The following is a 21,477-nucleotide window of genomic DNA, read 5'->3' on the forward strand; positions in this document are numbered from 1 at the left end:
AGAAAAATTATAAAATTGTCTGTTTCTTCAGACGCAGCAGTTAGTGACGTCAGCAGTTAGTGACGTCAAACGGTACCTGAGAAATCTGCCGTGTGCCCCACCGCTGACTGACACAGGGCAACAAAACAAAACGCAAAAGGAAAAAGACAACGGAACACAGAACAACAGAACACGGAACGGGCGAATATCTCAATGGCGAAGTCGGCGTTTTCGATTGGCGAGCTATGTTATGTTAAAGTATGTTTTCTTGATTTCTTTTCCGTATCGCGAGTGAGTTAATTAAGCGTGTGAATCGGATCGGAGCCTGGTTCAATCTCTATCAATGAATTCAATTCAATCATGGGTAAAAAAACAAAAATCTGAGGACAAATACAAAAACAATTGGGGACGATGTATCATGGAAAAAATAGCAAGCTTTGGCCAAAGCTAAAGCCACCATTAATAAAATGTTTAAAAGAAATAAGTTAGAGGTCCATGTTATTGATACTTAATTAATTTTAATACTATTTTAATAATATACTTACTATGACTGGTAACGTAAAAATTGGATAAACACGCACAATTTCTATTAATTATCCTCTAGATCCGTCACAAAACACCAGTCAACCCGGCGCAGGTGAGCAATGCGGCACAGACACTTGTGACTCGACCACAAGTGCGCGCAGTCCACGTGCGGGACTGCACTGCCCTGCGCTGCGCTGCGCCATAATATGCGCGTTTCCTAGCAAACATGTGGTTTACAAAACACTGCCCTGCGCTGCACTATGCTGCGCTGCTCCGACTGCGTCTCAATATGCGCCGGGCCTGAGAGTCTGCCCTGCCTCAGTGCCTGCACTTGCACTGCAGTCAGTGCAGTCTGCTACTGCTCTTTTAGTGAAAAAAAGCTAAACCTAACCTAAACTAAACGTAAAACCTTACAGTAAAACAATCAATCTAAAAACTCATAGTGACTGGCAGTAGTACCACAGTGATAGTGCAATTAATTTTAATTATTTAGGTGATGCGAGGCAAACATATCAAATGCAATTTAATTGACAAAAGAAAACTACCGGTAACTAACACAATCAATAAGTTGATAAATTGAATGAGAGATAAGAAGGTAGGGTTATAGTCTCCAGGATTTGACAATGTTTTTATTTACATACATACATACATGATACATGATCTCTCCGTCCGTAGGCCTAGTCCTTTGCCTTAAGGAATTGGACAGGGTTAATACAAAGAATAACCAAACTTAATACTAGTTTTTGTCACCGTCAAGGTAACTGTCTATGTCCTGTAAACTTAACTCCACTAGATATTTTTTTAATTCTGATTTGAATTTTGTTAAGCTCTGAATTTCAAGAAATTTTTTCGGTAAGTTAGGGCCTGGTACAATTTCATTCCCATGTAGGCCTAATCTGGTTTGTGTTCAAATTTTGTGAGTTTATGTTTAGGCCTATTTATTTATTTATCATTTCAACGGCTGACGCCAATACACAGATAATTAGATTGAGATCAATTTGAAGGAACTAACAAGATGCAAATGTTGGACTGCATGTGTGCCCTTTGTTCGTGTGTTGTGTGATTTGTAAAAGTTGGTTTAATGTAGTGGTGGGAATCACCGAATGAAAATAACCGAAACAATCGGTTATTGATGCTGGTTCGGTTAAATTAGTCTTACCAAGCGATTCGGTGATTTAGTTATTTAGGTAGTTGATTTAGTTTGTCACATCATCAGCAAACTAAAATTTATTCGGCGATTGGTTCGACTAAAAATCACCGATTGGCGCTAAAAGACTAAATGTCATTCCGTTTCCCATAAGATAATAATTAGTTGTGTTTTGTTTCCGTGAATAATGACTAAAATTTATTCGGTGATTCATTCAACTACATTTTAAAAATAACCGATTGATGCAAAAAATAACTGATTGATTATTCGGTCATGGAAACTATCCGGTTATCCCATCACTAGTTTAATGTTCTGTGATTTTATATATCCTAGCAAACTGATTCATAGATATACGATGGGGTGTTGTGTAAATTGAGTGAAGCCTAAAGGTTTGTATACATATAATGCTGTTAACTTTTAATAAGTAGGTAAAACTACACAGCTATAAAATAAAATTAATTTATTTAGCCAGAATATTAACAAAACATGTTGCAACAGCTAAGTCATAACATTTTAACCCTAGAGCAGGCGCTTGTGGAGCTTTCCTCCGCACTTGTAGTTTTTGTTAGGCTAAAATAAATAAGTGCATAATGGGTGTCCGGCTCCATACTTCACGCACCTCATCCTGGGAATCCCTCAAGCTATTTTTACCCCCAAATTTCTCCTTATTTTGTTGTCAGTTGCAATTCAGTGACGTGGTGTCAGTTTGAGGAGCATTTTTCTCCGTGAGTGCCCTATCGTGTAAGTGCTTACCGCAAATTTATTTCCTCATGTGTTCTTCTGTGTTAGAGGTGACTGTTTTAGTTGTGTCTGTTAGTGAAGTAAACCTAGACCCTATATTAACTATTTGGGGTTTCGTTTTATATTAGACTGATACCACTATGGATTTATTAAAAAATTAGAAATTACGAGGATTGCTTGATAGTGTCGAAAGGGAAGAAAGAATAGAGGAAATACAACCAAAGGTAATTATTGCGACCAACGTGACCATGGGAACCTAAGTTAAGGCGATTCTTTGCGTCAACATTTTGGGCGTCTGGCAAGTTTTAGAAAGATGGGAGAGCGCTCAAATTAAAGGTATTTATTCCGCGACGCTTGTTTATATAGCGTATGTAGGCCTATTTTAATCCAATTTAGAAACTTTTTTATTTCATACTAGGCCCTAAACCTAACTTAAAAGCTATCCACATTTAAACTAAAAAAACACCTCATTAGCCTATCTTTCCTGTAGCAGCAAACCTTATTTATTAAATTTAATGTTATAAACTAGTAAATAAATCTGAATATTTTAAGGGAATATTTTAGTGAAAATCTAGCTAGGTAAATGGAAATTCGCTAACTTAAGTCTGCAGGTTTGCTGCGAATGGGATATTGAGATTATTGTAGTGTCAATTAAATTAAACAACAAGTAAAATTATGGAATACTGTAACCACATTGATTATTCTCCTTAGAAAATAATTAGCAATCTGAGACAAATATGTTCTGTCAATATTTTGTTCTTGAAATAAATAGGCCAAGTTAAGTAAATGCCTGGGAATAAGACCAAAAAGGTGGAGAAGCATTCACAAAAATTACCATGTACGAAAACAAGCAAGAGTAGTCAATCTCGAATTAAATGGAGATATATTTTATAACCACTATTTAAATGATAATAGACAAGAGAAATATAATCTATTTACTTATTTAATACGCAAGCAGGATTTTTGTGACAATTACTCCTCCGAAACTACTGAACCGATTGTCATGTTTTTGGTGTCATTGGAAAGAGCGTAGCGTGAAGTTGTGCAGGAAACTTTCTTTTTAGGGAAATAATGAGAGAGTGAGGCCCTGGAGCCCTTTAAAGTTTCATATTTCTCCATAAGATTAACATTGGAAACAAAAATTAATTGTTATGAAACTCCAGCTGTTGTCAGAAATCAAAAGTGAGAAGAAGAGCATAGGTTAATCCTAAATAGTCAATAAGTTTGCTAATATAGTATTATAACAGTTTGCTACAAATATTTACTTAGCAGTTGCTCGAATTCGAGCAACAGGGACACTAGTACTTATTTAATACGCAAGCAGGATTTTTGTGACAATTACTCCTCCAAAACTACTGAACCGATTGACATGTTTTTGTCTCATTGGAAAGAGCGTAACGTGAAGTTGTGCAGGAAACTTTCTTTTTAGATAAATAATTAGAGAGTGAGGCCCTGGGGCCCTTTAAAGTTTCGTATTTCTCCATAAGATTAACGTGGGAAACAAACATTGTTTTGAAATTCCAGCTGTTGTTAGAAATTAAATATTAATAATTGGTCTCCATGGAAGCATGAGAAAATTCACAATGTTTACATTTGCTTTGGCATTTAAATGTAAACAACCAGATATGTCAAATGCCTATTTCACAATTTCAGACAGCTGATACAAAAACAAAAATAAAACAACTATGTGTGGTAGGGCTTAATTAATCTTAAACTTTATGATGGATTATCTTAATAAAATTATAAATGTGAAAGTTTGTGTGTTTGTTTGTTTGTTTGAAGTTCAATCACGCATTAATTACTGGACGGATTGGGCTGAAATTTGGCATGATGATAGCTCACATTCTCGATTAACATATAGGCATATTCTTATCTCTAAAATCCTTTCGGGCTCCGCCCCAGTGGCTCTGGAGTTTAATATGTTAACCTTATGAGTACTCACATTTAAACGGAATTAAAGAATTTAGCCAGCTGTTTCAACCAAAAAGGTTGGTTCCATGATATGCAAAAGCATTAAAAGTTATAAGATTTGCCAACAGGGTGCAGCACTATTATTTTTTTTCATTTATGAAAACAGCTAATTTGAACTAAGCAGCAACAAAAAACTGTGATACGCAATGAGAACTGTCTGTTTACAGTTATGTTTATGTTTTTAATTTCACGAATAGTTTGTGATATTTTGTGAATCTTTAATAATTTATTTTTCCCTATTGTTTTTGAGAAGTAGTGGAACATTATGGCTGTAGTAGATGTGTAATACTATAGTATATCGTAAATATAAAGAAGCAAATTTTATTATACTTTGTCCTCCCTCATTGCAAACGCAAAGCTTGAGTAAAACTGTACTAAGCATTTTATACTCATATGCCAATCCCGTACGAAGGACGGGTACTCTGCTAGTATAAAATAAATTCACATAGGCTAACTTAATGCAGGTTTGATAAACCTAGTGAATCCAATGTAGTGTTCTTAATTTCTTAGAGTTTTTTTATTAGAGTAAGATCTTCTTTAATAGCCATTTAATAGGCTATTTTCAGTTGTACCTGCATTGATAATCAAGTCGAATTCACCCTAGGTATTGACTGCCAGGGCATTCCCGACGACACAGAACACACGTTCTTTTGCTGTCCACGTTAGGTTATGATCCGTCAGGACAAACAAACAAACCTAACATCTGGGAGTGATGTCAATTGAACTGATTTATATGGATTGAGCCCTGTGGGTGTAGGCAAACTCGACCTAGTTCTGATGAAGTGTGACCAAGTGTTTCCAGGCTAGTGTCTAAAGAGTATAGAAGGGTTATAGTGGGTAATCTTTGGGTCTTAACCCTTTTGGAGCCCCAGTCCCACACTACAGACTAACCACCTGTGTGCGTAAACACACTTTTCCGCTTCTCCCTAAAAATTAGCATCTAATAAGGAGCTTGTTTTATTAATTTTTCATTAGGTCTACAACTACTAACGTTGTATTTTCACTAAATTATATTGCAACATTAATGTTTATTAACTGTTTTGTTTGACACACAAGTAAACTGTATTGTATAAAATTCATACATAACATTTACATACAGCCTTTGATAGTTGTTAAATTCAACATTTCTTTTTTGTTACACAGACTAAAAGTAAAGAAGAATTTAAATAATGGCCCTACGTGGAGTCAAGGTCTTGGAAATTGCAGGACTTGCACCTGCCCCATTTTGTGGCATGGTTTTGGCTGACTTTGGGGCTTCTGTGGTTCGAGTGGATAGAGTAAGTTGTCATTTATTATTATTAGTCACATTACTTTAAGTAATACTCGGACTTATCACAAATTGGAAAGGAGGGGAAGAGGCTTTTAACCTGGAGTATCTCAAGGGAGGTCTTCAAGCCTGCTGGTAAAGCAAGCTTCACAGATCCAAAGTCTTTCTGTACCATCTCTCTTTCCTCTTTCCTGCTGAAGACTCAAGAGAAACTGGCACTTAGGTAATTTGGGAAACAGTCTGAGTCCAGTGCCAATCCTAAAGTCTACATAGCCATCATCACGCTTACACTCCAAGAAGATCCTGCGACTGTGCTACATCATTTGGTAAGAATTCAAAGAAATAGCCTTAAAGCCGCGGTCACACTAGGCTGTTTAACAGCCGCTACTAACTAGCTGCTGGCAATATCGCCAGCAGCCAGCAGATCTGTAGGGTTCACATCATAACCACCAGCCGCCAGTAAATAGCCGCTAGTTTGTAGACCTCACCTGGTCCAGGACCACTCTTCTTTCACTTCTTTACGGTGTAAACTTTATTTCTATATAAATCATGTAGACTTTTTTCTCTGTCATAAGACCAAAGCTGATTTTAGTCTTCGTTCTTCAAGTCTTTGACTTTGATATGACTAATTATAAGCTGCGTCTTTGGTATTCCTGCCAATATAGTTGGCAGACAAAGCATCCCTCAGGCAAGGATAATTTTTAAATAAATCTAGACATGTTACAATGTATTTTCCCGACCACTTGTTAGTGTCAACTATGCTCAATATTCAGGAAAAGAAGTATAAAATAAAATACAACAAAACTAACATTGCATAAACAAACAAACAATCTAGATTCATGTTAATTCACCAGCCCCTTGACAGCTACTAGGGGTTCACATTGGCTGGCTCCCACCAGCGATGAGGTCACGTGGTGCCAGTGGTGGGTAGGCAGCGCTAAAAAATTAAACATGTTCAACTTTTGATTTTGGCTAGTAAAAACCAGCCCGCTGGCATTTGCCAGCCACTAGTTCTGGGTCAGACTAGGCTGCTTGCTGGTAAAATTACCAGCGGTTGGTTATTAGCGGCAGATTAGGTTAGATCTCTGGTAGATGATCTAATCAGCTCTCTCAGGGACATTGGTGTATTAATTCAACGATATGCTGAAGACATTGCGATTCTGGTAATGGGAAATTTCAACAACACAGTCTCTAATCTTATGAATATGAGTACTTCAACTCATTTTCATCTTTACAAATTACAATTATTAAGTTTTTGTTTCAGACAGGTTTCTCCCCCGATGCTGACGTTCTATCCAATGGAAAAAGATCTATTGCTATCAACCTAAAATCCCCCAAAGGAGTTGATTTATTAAAAAAACTGTGTAAAACAAGTGATGTCCTCATCGAACCTTTTAGAAAAGGTAGGTTGATACTTTGTGCAGACTGGTTATGAAGTTCACTCAATCAAAATAGCTTTATTCATAACACATTTTGTACATGTACAGAGTGGTGTTGGTTGCTAAAAACCAAACTTTGTTATGACTAAAACAAGTAGTCCTACATAAAACCATAGACTAAGCAATACAAGTAGACTCCTCATTCCATTGTAAATTTTGAAGCTTGTTTTTCGTGTCTAGTTCATGTACGTCCACACTGATCGCTGGGGTATACAAAATTTTGTTTCAATAATTTTATGGTTATTTTCATGATTTATGCTTTACTATTTGGTTATATAACTAGGAGACCAGTTATTGTTTATGATTATATTGTTTTACTTGTAAATGAGGTTTTAAATTACCGGTACTGAAATAACAAGAAACAAATTGTAAACAAAACACGACCTCCACAGTTGGACTAACAATAAAATTGGCTTCAGCTGTTCCATACGGATGACAAATTACTAACAGAGTATTTTTTAAGACTATTTTACAAAGTAAATGGTTATTATCAGTAATAGTTGTTCGGCCCGTGCCTCGCCACGGGAAGAGAACGCCGAGAAGATATGGTGATTATTCACCTTCTCCAATGGAAACTGCCGGTTGATTAAGCGTTTGTCCTTGATGTAACTGTGCTTTTAAAATAATATAGAACCAATAAGTAAAATATAATTGAAAGGTTTTAAACACTATCATAAGAAAAACTTATAGTACTGTCACTTATCTTGATGTAATATAGAAATCTAAAGGTTGAATGAATGAATAGGCTAACTCAAGGAAAACTAAACAAACATACTAAAACCAAAACAAATCCATTAGCTGACTTATATTCAATATTTTAAATTTGTTAAAAAAATCCCTTTAATTGAGGGGGTTTATCGAAGAACTTAAATCTTTCGGGGAAGTTTTTACATCAAGACCTTTCATTCAAGTATACGGTTGACAGGTATGCGGCTTACGGTTTTCTCTAAAGTTCAGATCCTTCTTAGCTTTATATATAGACTAGCAGAGTACCCGCCCTTTGTACGGGGTTGGCGTGATTATCAAACATTCGCACAATATCCCAAATTATTCATTAAATTAAAAACATGAACAACTGTAAACAATCGTACTTTGACAGTTCTCATTGTGTATCACAGTTTTTTGTTGCTGTTTAGTTCAAATTAGCTTTTCCCATAAATGAAAAAACAATAATAGTGCTGCACCCTGTTTGAAAACCTTGTAACTTTTTAATGCAATGGCACATCACAAAACCAACTTGTTAAGTTGAAACAACTGACTAAATTCCTTTTGAATATGAATACTCATAAGCATGGGGAACTACAGAGCCACTGGGGCGGAGCCTGAAAGGGTGTTTGAGATAAGAATAGGCCTATATGTTAATCGGGAATGTGAGCTATCATCATGCCAAATTTCAGCCCAATCCGTTCAGTAGTTGATGCGTGATTCAGCTTCGGTGAGTCTGCGTGCGCATCTGGCCTTGTTGTGTCACGTGACTTTACGCGTTGCACTTGTGTAGTTGTAGCGGGTCGCTACAATTTCATGAAAACCGTAAATATTAAGAAAACTGTTTTTAAGATAAAAAAAGATAGAGAATTTAATTGCAGTAGAGAGTCAAAAATCCGAACCAATTGGGACCGTAGGTAGTTCAGATTACCGATTTGTTCCGATTTTCAAACATAGCCTAGAAATGCCTAATAAACACATAAAAAGGCCTACAGTATTAAAAATACAGTAGGCCTACTAGGATACAGTGAATGAAATAAAAATAAAGGTTTTTGTACTTAGGTATTTTTGTTATATAACTGTAATTCGATTCTTGAAAAAAATATGTAGAGTTTATACTTTGGATACGAACAAAACACAGACTGGCTCGCTCGGCGCGTTCACTCATTTCCCTGCCAGGACTGTTTGGCCCACGAAATTGTAAAACCTCGGTTGGGGGGCGGGTTCAAAGGAGAGAATGAGAAAATTTTACTAAGTAGCGAAAGAAAAATTCACACTTTAATTTACAAAATATATCTTAAATATGGGAACATGTCACAGTAATACCAATTAATTAAATGAGTATATACACAGTTACTTGAAATTTGAGTCCTTGGGTTTGGTGGAGATGCCTGACGGTAGACTGAAGCGGGGAGTAAGAAGATCACCAGGGGCAGACAATGTCTTTGAAGGGGCGAATCTTCTCCAGGAGCAGGTAGATTAGGGGATTCTGCGTAGCCGTAGATTCCGTAGAAGGTAGAAGGTCACAAAATCATTTAGAGGTCTTCCCGTCACAACACTTTGGTATTTTTACAATTTAAAAGGCACTCTCTGACATTTAGAAGGGGGAGATATTATAAAACACATACTTTAATATTTACATGTTAAACGTTATTAGTTTAAAATAGCAATAATAAACCTAACTTATGAGCAGTATGTTAGTTCTATTAAATTGTATAACCGAATGTAGAATTTTTTACCAATTTCTCTTCAACATACTGTCTGAAGAAGTCCTATATCAAGATAAAATATCAGTGTTATTTTTGTGACGTTTTTGTGTATCTACTTGCATAAAAAGAGACTCAAACTTTATCAGTTATCTAGCTGAACTCTTATTCCATTTTAAAATGAAAGCCTGTAATTCGTATTTGTTAACCTTAAAAACATGAAGCAGTAAACTGTTTTCTAGGTGTGATGGAGAGATTGGGTTTGGGACCAAGTGTTTTGATGGAAAAGAATCCACAGCTGATATATGCGAGGCTGACAGGTTTTGGACAGACAGGATGTTACAGTGAAAAGGCAGGCCATGACATAAATTATGTAGCCATGTCAGGTGAGTCAATTTCAATGTTATTTTAGTAAAACCTCGCTTATCCAGCACATTCAATTATTAGCATCTGGTCAAAAGAATTGTTTACACTTGTTAAGAAATCCTGGATAGGTCAGAATGAATGAAGTTGGGGTTTAAAAAAAATGTGTCTGTCATCACCATCAGTGTATCTGAGCATGCCATACTAGCCCCCAATACTGGAGATGAGGAGATGGGGTTTTTAAATATTCAAAATATAAGGGGGTGTTAAGTGGGTGGCTATTTCCGATGGAATTCGACCATGTAAGCCTTTATATTTTGGTCTGTATAAGCTAAACGAGTGCTTGGATCTTAAATCTGATAAAATACCTTTAGTTAGGAAATAAACTATCTACAACTTTAGTTTTTTAAGTTCTTTTCTATCTCAAACAAGTAAAATCATCTCAAAGTCAAAACTGTGAAAATTGACTTTTTCCTCATGTTTGTGCCTTAAAACAAGACAGTTCCCATTTAACCACAATCACCAAATTTTGTCCTTTTTCATTAAAAAGCAGTTTATTTTACATAATAAAATACATAAATTAGTGAAAAAAAGGAAAGGTTTAAAACATTTTATTGGTGCTTTTATACTCAATTTATTAAATTTTAGGAGTTTTTCCTAATTCTTACTACTAAAATATGTACAGAATAAAATCCTAAAAAAGGTCTAACCTTGTATATGTACAAACCCAGCAACATAGTCGAAGTACACACACCTGGTGTTTTCCCCCCTCCTAACTCTTATATCGGTATAAATGAAGCACTTTACAGGCAGATCAGTTTACACTTTGTTTGTTGAATGGTGATATGTACTCCAATCAATCAAGACATAAGAATAGCGCTGTCTTCCAATCAAAATAAATAACTACCGTACCTGCAGACTAAGCGAATTTCCATTTGTCTGAATTGATTTTCAATTAAATCTATCTATATATAAAGCCAAAAGTACCCATGAACTTTTGAGAAAACTACAAGTCCCTAAACCAAACCATATACTTAAAATGTTCGTCATGACGAGAAACCTTGCCCTAAACCATCCATTATTTCATAAATTGCCCTTTAAGTTTGTAATTCCTTTCAAAGGGAACTTTCCATAAACCTTATGTTAAAAATACCTCAGCTGTACTTATTTTTTTCTATTACTGTACTGTATTCTATTTTGTTTATTTCAGCTTAACTTCTTAACCAATCAATAATTTTATTAATACTTATGAAGTCAAACGGGGTGAAGCCCGTGGGTAACAGCTAGCTTAACATTAGGTTTAACGAGTACCTATGTTTGCTGCTACAAGAAAACTAACTAGGGTTGCTTTCAGAGAGGTGAAAGCCAGTGGAGCGGAACAAACGTGATTTGATATTTGTATAAGTAACTAAATGTAAAAAGGTAAATAGATTTATTTACTAATGCTGGTTTTAAAGATTAAAATTATAATAATTCAAATTTACCTCTTCGAGAAGTGCATTATGGTAGTTTTGACCAGGAAAATATTACAGTAGTTGGAATCTGATATTAACATCCAAAAAGGGCATTAAAGTATAAAAAAGAGAAAGGAAATTTAACATTCAAATTCAACTGTAGCCTACAACAAAAACATTGGACTTCTTTTTTCACCCTTACAATTGGTGAAAGTTTTTAAGTATAAAAAAACAGTACCTATTAAAAAACGAGTATTGTATAACAACAGGAGAGGAAATGTGACATTTAAATTCAACTGTGCAGCATAAACATCGGTTAAACTCAGCTTTCTTTGCTGGAAATAATTTATGATTGTTAATACCAAGTATACTTGATGGAGGATATGATTGTAATGTAACTGGAATGTGGTCTTCTGCCATTATTAGGACCATTTAGCGACGGCATTTTAATACTGGCCTTAAAATAATACCATTGGCCATTGAATACAGTAGATTTTGATGAAAATGCTGGCTACAAATTCAACATGGGGATGGAATGTCTAGTTGTATTGATAGTCAAAGATAAAACATAGGCCTACGAAAAATGTAGGGCTATTTTAATCTAAGACTCAAATGTAAAACGCCTTTAAAAGACTAAAATAAACTGAATTATCAGTCATGTATTTCAATGTGTAAAAACGTAAAAACTGCAAAAAGACTTACTTATTGAACAATAAAATAGATGGCTGAAATGTAGGCATAAACATAAGTAATAAGTAAACATCGCATTCAGCTGATTTAAGTGAAAACAGAATAATATAATAAGTAGGGAAGACATGATACAATGTAGATAATATAATTAGAAATTAGTAGCCTACTCCTGGACAGGCCTAGACAATTATCCATACCGTGGTTAAAAGTGTACTTCTATAAGCCCAGGTTTACTAAATTACGGTTGTAACTGGTCGTATGTATAGTCCGTGGCTTGGCAATCAAATAACAGTATTTATATAGGATAGGCTACTGTTATCAACATTTGAAATGACTGAATTGTTACCAAATTACTGTTTCACAAAATGCAGATTCCATTTTCAGCCGAGCCAATTAAATGAGGATTTGCCGAACAATTATTAATATTACAGAATAGTATATAATGATATACTGTACAACTTTTCACATTCCATAAATTATATGTTAGTTTTGCTATGGTCAAAGGTCCAAATCCAAATGTTCTCTTTTCTTTTGGTCAGTATGTAATAATTTGCTAGAATCATTGACTTTATATAAAGTCAAAGCTAGAATACTGTGGATGGTTTGTTAAATTTTTGAAATCGTTTCCCCGTTTAACCTTAACCAACTATTTCATTCCAAAAGATAAAAATTATATGGTGCAACACAAATAAACAACCCGATCACGTACACTTTACCTTCCTAATCTAACCTTACTTCAAAAGTCACGAATACTCATATACCCCGACCTACCTCCCCACATGCCTAAATTAGATCAGTGTTCAATCTGCGTTTTATCAATAAGTGTAATAACTTACTGTACCGTCGATGTAATTCAACATAATATAAACTATGAGGTATTATCGGATTAAATACCAATTCGATGCGGTTATATATATATAACCGCAATATATCGCTTATTAAATCCTGATTTCTAACATTGGCTGTTTCTAATCAGCTGGAAACACAAATAGGTTCCCAAGAAAGTAGCCACCGGTCCGTATCCCTCCGCTCCTTGTTTATTTATGCTCCGCGCATTGAGAAAGTAGTTCCGTATATTTTCTCGATTTTCAGTGAATTCCGCGCCTAAAAAAAATGTTTTAACGGCATTTTCTCGTTTATTAAAATCATAGGAATGGTTTAAAAACGTTTAAAAGAAAAGTATAGAAAGTTCAGAAATACCTTATGATTCTCTTGTTTACATTTTTCTTGTAAACAAAAAAACTGTCATAACTACTTTAGTCCCATAAGCCTAATGTTAAAAATTTGAAATTTTAAGTTCGTTTTAAATTGCATTAGCATTATCTAATTGAAATTTGTTTGTTTACAAACCATCTCATTATTAGTCTAAGTAATCTTGTTAAGTTTGGCTGAAATGTGTTCAGCCGTTATTGAGTGATGGTGTTATATTGTTTGCATTGAAGTTGATCCCAAAGAGCTTCGCTCGCTCCGCTCAGTTATGTTTGATGTTTAGTAAAGTATTAATAGCATGTATAAAATAAATAAATTTGCCAAGTTTGATCAAAATATATCCATAAACAAGCAAACTACAACATTTTACAATATTCTCCATAAAAATTACATCTATGCCATGTTTTTCTAACATGGAAATTTTAAATTTACAATTTTTTAAATTTTCTCCATTACCAGTAACCATACCAAAAAACTTTGATATACTAAATTATTTGTTTTTTTAAGCTCTTTAAAAAGGTTTAGAAAGAAATTGGGACATTTTATGTTTTGAGGGTCGAAAATGAGAAAAACTATTTTTACCCTATAAAATCCCCCGTAAAACCCTGTTCCCATGGTCCAATCATGCTGGTTCGCAAAATTATCCAAGTTTGACCCGCCTTACACCTTTAAACTAAATTTAATCAAAATCGGACAAAAATTACTCAAGTTATCGCGTTCACAGACATATATATATTTATATATATATATACTAGCTGTACCCGCGGGCTTTGCCCCGTTTAACCTTATAAGGTTGAAGTTTGTTTGCTACGCTCACTCACCTTTAGGTTGGAGCTCGTTCACTGCGCTCACTTGCCTTCAGGTTAGCTTGTTCGCTACGCTAACTCACCTGCAGGCTGAAGTTCGTTCGCTACGCTCACTCACCTTTTGGTTGCAAATTAGCTGTTGTCATAAATTAAAAAAAAATAATACTGCTGCACCCTGTTGGTAATCCTTGTAACTTTAATGCTATTGAACATCATAGAACAGACCAACTTGTTTAATTGAAACAGCTGTTAAGATTCATTAATTCCTTTTAAATATGAAAAATCATAAGGTTAACATGGGAAACTCCAGAGCCACTGGGGCGGAGCCAGAATAAAAACTACTTAGTTTTCCTATTTAATGCCCAAAGAATCGGTGTACCGAATTTCAGCCTCCTAGGTAAATGGGAAGTGGGAGAATTAGTGATGAGTGAGTGAGTCAGTGAGGGCTTTGCCTTTTATAAGTATAGACATATTTGAACGAATGGTGTTTTTGGCCTCTGAGAACATCAAAATGAAAAGTAAATCGGTCCCGGGCCTGGTCTTACAGTGCCAACTACGGTAATAGCTACTTCCCTATAGGGAAATTCGCTAAAAAGGACACATGATAACCAGGTTGTTCATTAAAAACTGCTAATACCTAAAGTTTGTTTTAATTATTTGTAAAGGAAGATATGGATTTGGGACCCCATATCATTGTGTCTTCTAACATTCCGACCTGAGCAAGATGTGTTGATATTCCCCAGACCCAGGCCACAACAAGGCTATCAGCCCAACAGAGTACCCTTCATTTATTGTGTTTCGTAATCAACTAAAGGGGCAGTACAAAAAGAACGCATGAATTTGATTGGATTAGTATAATTTTTGGTTAAGAAAAATGTTAGAATGAGGGGCAATTTTGTAGTTTAGAGGTTTGTTAAAAATTCAGCCTGGAATTTTTAAATTTTGGCGCAGGTTCACGTGGCTGCCGCTAGGTAACAAAGGCGCTACTATCGTTGGCAAACATTGGTGTCAATAGGACTCACGAAAAAAAGTACAGAGTTTACTGCTTTATCTTTTGTAGGTCTGAGTATCGCCATTGACTATATATACCTACAGTATATATAGTAAATGGTATCGCACAATTAGAATAATGAGTGAGGTAGAGAATCGGCGGCGAGAGAAAGGGTGAGGGCAAAAGGCTAGTGATACCTAGTGACCAAAATAAAGCCATATATAATAGTATGAAATTTGTGCGTTGCTTTTGCACCTCCCTTTATTAATAGTTTTCCATGTTGATTTATTTTTCAGGAGTGTTGTCTATACTGGGAGGTAAGGCTGAGCGACTGACTCCTCCCGTCAACTTAGCGGCCGACTTTGGTGGTGGAGGTTTGATGTGCGCTCTTGGTATTGTTCTGGCGCTCTACGCTCGCAACTCACTTCATAGAGGACAGGTACGGCTTCATGCTTAGCAAACATTTTTCCCAACATGTGTAAAATGTGTCTTTCTTTACTTAACATATAAGTTAGGTTAAAATTCTTGTAGGTTATTATAAAATATGTAAATTTTATATGTATAAAAATATACAGTAGATAGTTATCCTCAATAATAAAAGCTTGTTTTTCATATTCTGAAATTTCCTGATAATTTGGATACCGTAATGCAAACTATTAGGAAGTGCATGCTGGTTTCAAGTTATATTCTTAAGAATAATTATACCATCGAGGTTCTACAGTAAGGTAACTTAATATATGTTACCGATACGGTAGTTATACACACAACAATTATTAGCAAGTTGTGCAGTGCACCTAATCATCAAACCAAACTAATAATAACTATAATTAATAAATTGTTGGTTAAACAGTGAGCTAGAGAAAGAAACCACAATCAAAGATTGAAAACGAGAAGGTTTTTTAATATCCCTTTTGGAAATAGCAAAAATAACAATTTTTAGAGAAATCAATTTGAATGTACAATATACATCTTTATTCAGAGAATTCTAGGATCTACTGTAGGATCAACCAACATGACATTAGTTCTATTGTAAAATTAGCAATATTAAGTATACAAACATTGACCCAGTTACTATTACACAGATTTTCAGGGCTGTGCGAATAGTTCGAAAAACGAATCGAATCCGAATCTTTTTAGAGATTCGATTCGGATTCGAGAACGAATCTACTGTTTCTAACTGGATTCGGATTCGGAATCGATATTCGAATTTACTGGTAAGAGATCCGGATTCGATATTCAAATTTCTTGGAAATAGATCCGAGTTGGGATTCGATATTCAAATTTACTAGTTTCTGATTGAATATAATTTTTTAGACACTAAAAAACTACTTGTGCACTCCGATTTGCTGTTGACTGGTTCATGTTAGGAACCTGACCAACTTGGTGTTAGGCTTTAGGCACATTAGTCTAGGTCGCATTTGAACCCTATCTTGGCTATCAGTAAACTTAACCTCACAGTGTGAGTTGTTACTTGTAATAGTAATGCAGACATAGGCTTGTGTGGAGGATTAACACCGAGGTGTATAATAGGCTGGGCCTATGTTTTAGACTACACAAATTGGTAGTCCATCACTTTTAGTGAGTAACTTAGGCCTAGGTGGTAGGCCTAACTATGCCCAATTTTTTAGTTTCAAAACTTCAAATAGGTAGGCCTAAATTTTATAACTTTTTTATTTGGCCCATTTCAAGAATTTTTTTAAGCAATTCACTAAGTTATTTCAGCCCCAGAAAATGTGGTCTAAAAATGTGAAAATTGGTACTGCTGACTTTCCTCGGATTCGGATTCGACTCTGAACAGGTTTAAATATTCGGATTCGATAACAGCTTTAAATTTCAGATTCGGATTCGATCCGGGTTTGATAATGGCTGTAAATTTGAGATTCGGATTCGACCCAGATTCGACTCGGGAGTAATTAAAATATTCGAATTCGATCCGGATTCGATAAAATCTGTACAGCTATGATTCGGATTCGGATTCAAACCAAAATTTCTGGATTCGCACAGCCCTGCAGATTTTATCAATAAGTTCTGGGATTTACCAATTTGTAGAGTGGTTACAAAAATGTAAATCATAGCCTAATGGAAAAAGTGTTGTTGGTCAAAGCGTGTTAGTGTACAGTTGTCCACATTGTTGACAGGTTGTTGACTGTGACATGGTCGGTGGTTGCGCCTATCTAGCCTCTTGGCTACTACGCTCACAGAACATACCCTTGCTGTGGGGCCAACCCAGAGGATGCAATATGTAAGGGTTTTGCTCTTACAAATTTCAACTATGAAAGAGGTTCATATCTATATTTAATGCTATTATCATTTCCCCTAGAAAGTAAGCTCTCAGGATACCAGCCAGGGTTACCCTATAACTGTAAGCCTTTTTCCAAATTCCAGATCCTGACATCCATATTTAAAATGTTTACATCTTGAAATGTATCCTTAGTGTGAATATACAGGGTTAGTAAAAAGTCTGGAGACCCCCTGTTAATTTTTTAATGGCCCATACTAGAAAAACTAAACTCGGCACACCTTTATGGCATGTTATGAAGTACTTTTTGGGCACAACCGCCACTTGGTATATATTCCCAAAATGGGGATTTTGGGGGAAACTCACAAATTTCAAATGGTAAGACCCCTCATTTTGAAGGTCGTGATAAAAGAAAACTAACAACGCAAACTAGAGGTCTCTGTTTCAATCCAGTAAAAAATGGCAGCTAATTGAAATCTTTAGAAATCAGAACTAACTTGCAATTTTATATTCAATTGGCTGCCATATTTTACTGTGTTAAGATATAGACCTCTAGTTTGCGTTGTTAATTTTCTTTTAACACAACCTTCAAAATGAGGGGTCACTCGATGGGGCTTAACATTAACAATTTTTTAGTTTCCCCCAAAATCCCCCATTTTGGGTTTGAGAACCAAGTAGCAATTAAGCTCAAAAAGTACTTCATAACATGTCATAAAGGTGTGTAGAGTTTAGTTTTCCTAGTGTGAGCCGTTACAAAATTTATAGGGGGTCTCCAGAATTGGAAAGCTGTAAGTTAAATGTAACTTCTGAGAATTTCAATTAGCTGCCATCTTTTACTGGATTTAGATAGAGACCTCTAGTTTGCGTTGTTGGTATTCTTTTACCAGGACTTTTAAAATAAGGGGTCATTTGATGGGTCTTACCATTTTAAATTTTTGAGTTTGCCCAAAAAGTACTTCATAACATGCCATAAAGGTGTGCCGAGTTTAGTTTTTCTAGTATGGGCCGTTAACAAATTAACAGTGGGTCTCCAGACTTTTTGTTTTTTTACTAACCCTGTATATGCATGCTAATGACAAAGTGTAAGCTCAAGGATATGCCACTAGAAATTATTCCAATCTTGATGTTCCAAGGTGCAGGCTATCAGTATAAAATCAAGACATACTAGTGGTCCACGTTTGCTACTTAGCCTTTACCACTTTTATTTTATGTGTTGTGTTTAACAGCTCAATAAATGTTTTTATTTGAATATCCAGCATTTATTTGTATCCTGTTCTATTCAGACTTGATGGTGGCGCACATTTCTACAACACGTACGAGACAAAGGACGGACGATGGCTAGCTGTAGGTGCACTAGAGCCGCAGTTTTATGAGGATCTACTGCAAGGCTTGGGACTACCGGACATACCTCAGTACCCTGACAACTTTGAAGAGTCTATGAGAATATTCACAGAAAAGTTCAAGGAGAAATCTCTAGAAGAGTGGATCAAGGCAAGATTGGTTAAGTTATCGTATAGTATTATAAAATTATTGTTAAGAAAAATTCCCTTTGCACACTTAAGGGCTTTAACTCAACCTTATGTTTTCGTTTTTGCTAATCCAATCGACAAAAAGACCTACAAGGCTGAGAGACTGCTAATAAATAATTCCATTTATTTTTTATAAGAACATTTATAGGTCTCAGGCTATATTTTTTTACTTTGTGTTGGGTTAAAAAGGTATCCGGTCAAAATCAAGTTGCTTTGGAAAGAATTGACTTAAAATTTACTAATTGAAATTCCTTCATCATAATATTTTGATATTATTTGCATTAAAATTAATATGTATTAATTAATATACTCGGTTTATCATTATTTATTGATATTATCTGCATTAAAATTTATCAATTGATATAGGCCTATTCGGCATATACAGGGTGATTCTGGGAAATGGTTCTATGGGTCAAAATAAAGAGAAAATAAAGTAAAACATCTTTTTCAAAATCGCTTCGTTAACTAGATATCGGCCATTTTGTATTTTTTACATAAACATTTTTATTTTTAGATTTTTTCAACCGATCTTTATAAAACTTGGTATGTAGGTTAAGGTAGAAGAGCCCCATGCTAGAAAAATAGATCATCTTGATTCATCTCTAAATTCCAAAATGGCGCCCATTTTAATTTTTTAAACAAATGACTGAAAACGGCTAATTTTAAGAAAAAATTCAAAGAACACTTTTATTTAGCATTTTTAATTCTTTAACAAACAATACCATGTTCAAAAAGATCGAATAAGAAATAGCTTAAATATTACGATTTTTAGTAGTAAAATGGGGTAAAAGCAGAAGCTAGTCAGGTTTGCCCCATTTTACAACGCCATTTTGCCTCCCTGTGATTGGTTAATTACTTTGTAATTTAACCTCCCAGATCGGTTCCTCTGGTCACCGTTGTGTCTGCCTTTAGGGAAATACGGCCCGAGGTGGGAAATTACTTGAGTAATTTTAAATTTAATTTATAAACAACTGTATCAATAGGTAGTTGCATCATCTAGTAGCATGGAATTGATTGGTAGCAAGTCATGTTGTGTCCATCAAGTCACAAATTCAATTAGCTCTTGTTTGTGGGTATTTTCTTCCAGTTTTACATAGTTTTTACCCTTTGCACACAACAAAGTGTTGGTTTACGTGTTTATTTCTAAGTTTTTGAGGCATTGAACAAGGGAAAACGTAAATGATAAGAAAATAGCTTGTAGTAATTAAACAAATCTTTTAAAGAAAGGCCCTTGAAATAAACTTATATGATGTATTTGAGATTATTTCCAATTTAAATGTTTGAGTTTTTTCGTCTAATAAATATTTATTTGTAGATATTTGAGCCGCTGGATGCTTGTGTAACTCCAGTACTTAGTCTGGCCGAGGCAGCTGACCATCCTCATAACAAGGCCTGTGGGAGTTTCCTCCCTTCTACAGAGGAGGTTGTGCCTAGCCCCGCCCCCCACCTGAGTGTCACTCCTGGAGTGGGGGCGAGTAGTCGGCCCCGCCCACAGATCGGACAGCACACTAGGCTAGTGTTGAGAGAGGTGGGGATCTCTAATGGAGACATAGAGGCACTTTTACGGGAGGGTGTCGTCAAATGTGGGGACAATAAATTGTGATAGTGTACAAGTTAGCACCACTATTTGCATTCTCTCCTCATGACCGGTTGTAACATTTTTCTTAATTCAATAAAATAATATCGTCTCACAATTACAATTCCAGATCTAATTGAGATACAGATTGTGTTAATTATAATGGGTAGAGTAGTGTGAGAGAGACAGGAAACTTCCCCTACCACTCTCCCAATTTGAATATGTATTTTTAGATATCTACAAAATAACAAAAGAAATGGTGGTTATAAGAATTAACAATTCCTTGATATCACCAGTATCGAGTTTTGGAATCAAGAATTCCAGTCTGCCAATCCATCCCTACTAACGGTGTATGAAAAATTATGCCAAATATATTTGAACTATTATAAGACTCGCAAATCTGTGTTTTTAAATTCTTAATAACTACTTGATTAGCAATTTAAGTGTTAGTGCTATTATATGAAAATAATTTAAAACAGTCTTCCAATTTTGAAGATAATTTCTGATGAGGACCAATGCGACTGCCTAGAATCAACCCTTTGTAAAATGTTTAGATATTTTTACATTCTTGAACTTTTTAACACATTTATATTATGCAAATGGTGGTACCTAAACAAACTTTTGATTTTAAATCACAGGTAAATATTATTGTTATTTAGTTTATAATTGGTGCTGTTATATTGTTATATATCTTGTTACTTTAGTTTTATACATTTATATAATAAAAACGTTTTTATTTTACTATACTAAATGATTTGTTTGATAACCTTTGTTTAATGTGTCTTATTCACTTACTCTTTGAGTACCTAGACTAATAGCCTAACTCAGTTGTACCATTCAATAATAGTATACCAATAGTATTTCATTCCAGTTTATTATTTACTAGCAGGACGGGTCCTTCGTACGGGGCTCCTTATCCTTATACGGGGTCCTTCGAACGTTGTACTGGGGGGGGGGAGGGGGCGTATAAGTATAAAATGCGTATTGCAGTTTTACTCGGGCTCTATGCGTTCGCAATGGGGTAGGACACGGTTTGAGATAATTTAGTTCTTTAAGTTTACAGTCTGTCATAGCCATAATGTTCTACCACTGCAGCTAAACAATAGAAAAAAGTCAACTATCAAACATAATATCACAAAT

At 35.2% G+C, this 21,477-nt stretch overlaps 1 protein-coding gene across 3 annotated transcripts; it reads left to right on the top strand.

The window, feature by feature from the left end:
• Positions 1-932: 932 nt before the first annotated feature.
• Positions 933-21,073, top strand: LOC128999337 (alpha-methylacyl-CoA racemase). Of its 3 annotated transcripts, none has more exons than XM_054425776.1 (8): positions 933-1,099; positions 5,507-5,640; positions 6,895-7,033; positions 9,723-9,866; positions 15,290-15,432; positions 17,132-17,235; positions 18,516-18,723; positions 20,077-21,073. In XM_054425776.1, the coding sequence occupies exons 2-8, from the start codon at positions 5,533-5,535 to the stop codon at positions 20,362-20,364; spliced, it is 1,134 nt and encodes a 377-aa protein (XP_054281751.1). In that variant the 5' UTR covers positions 933-1,099; positions 5,507-5,532; the 3' UTR covers positions 20,365-21,073. The 3 variants fall into 3 exon arrangements, with proteins under 3 accessions (XP_054281751.1, XP_054281752.1, XP_054281753.1); XM_054425777.1 differs by having other exon boundaries at positions 933-1,051; XM_054425778.1 differs by lacking the exon at positions 933-1,099 and adding an exon at positions 1,126-1,261.
• The last annotated feature ends 404 nt before the right edge of the window (positions 21,074-21,477 follow it).

Source organism: Macrosteles quadrilineatus, unplaced genomic scaffold (assembly GCF_028750875.1).
Source record: "Macrosteles quadrilineatus isolate MER2022 unplaced genomic scaffold, UCM_ALF_1.0 Scaffold_8__2_contigs__length_117827958, whole genome shotgun sequence".
NCBI lineage: Eukaryota > Metazoa > Arthropoda > Insecta > Hemiptera > Cicadellidae > Macrosteles > Macrosteles quadrilineatus.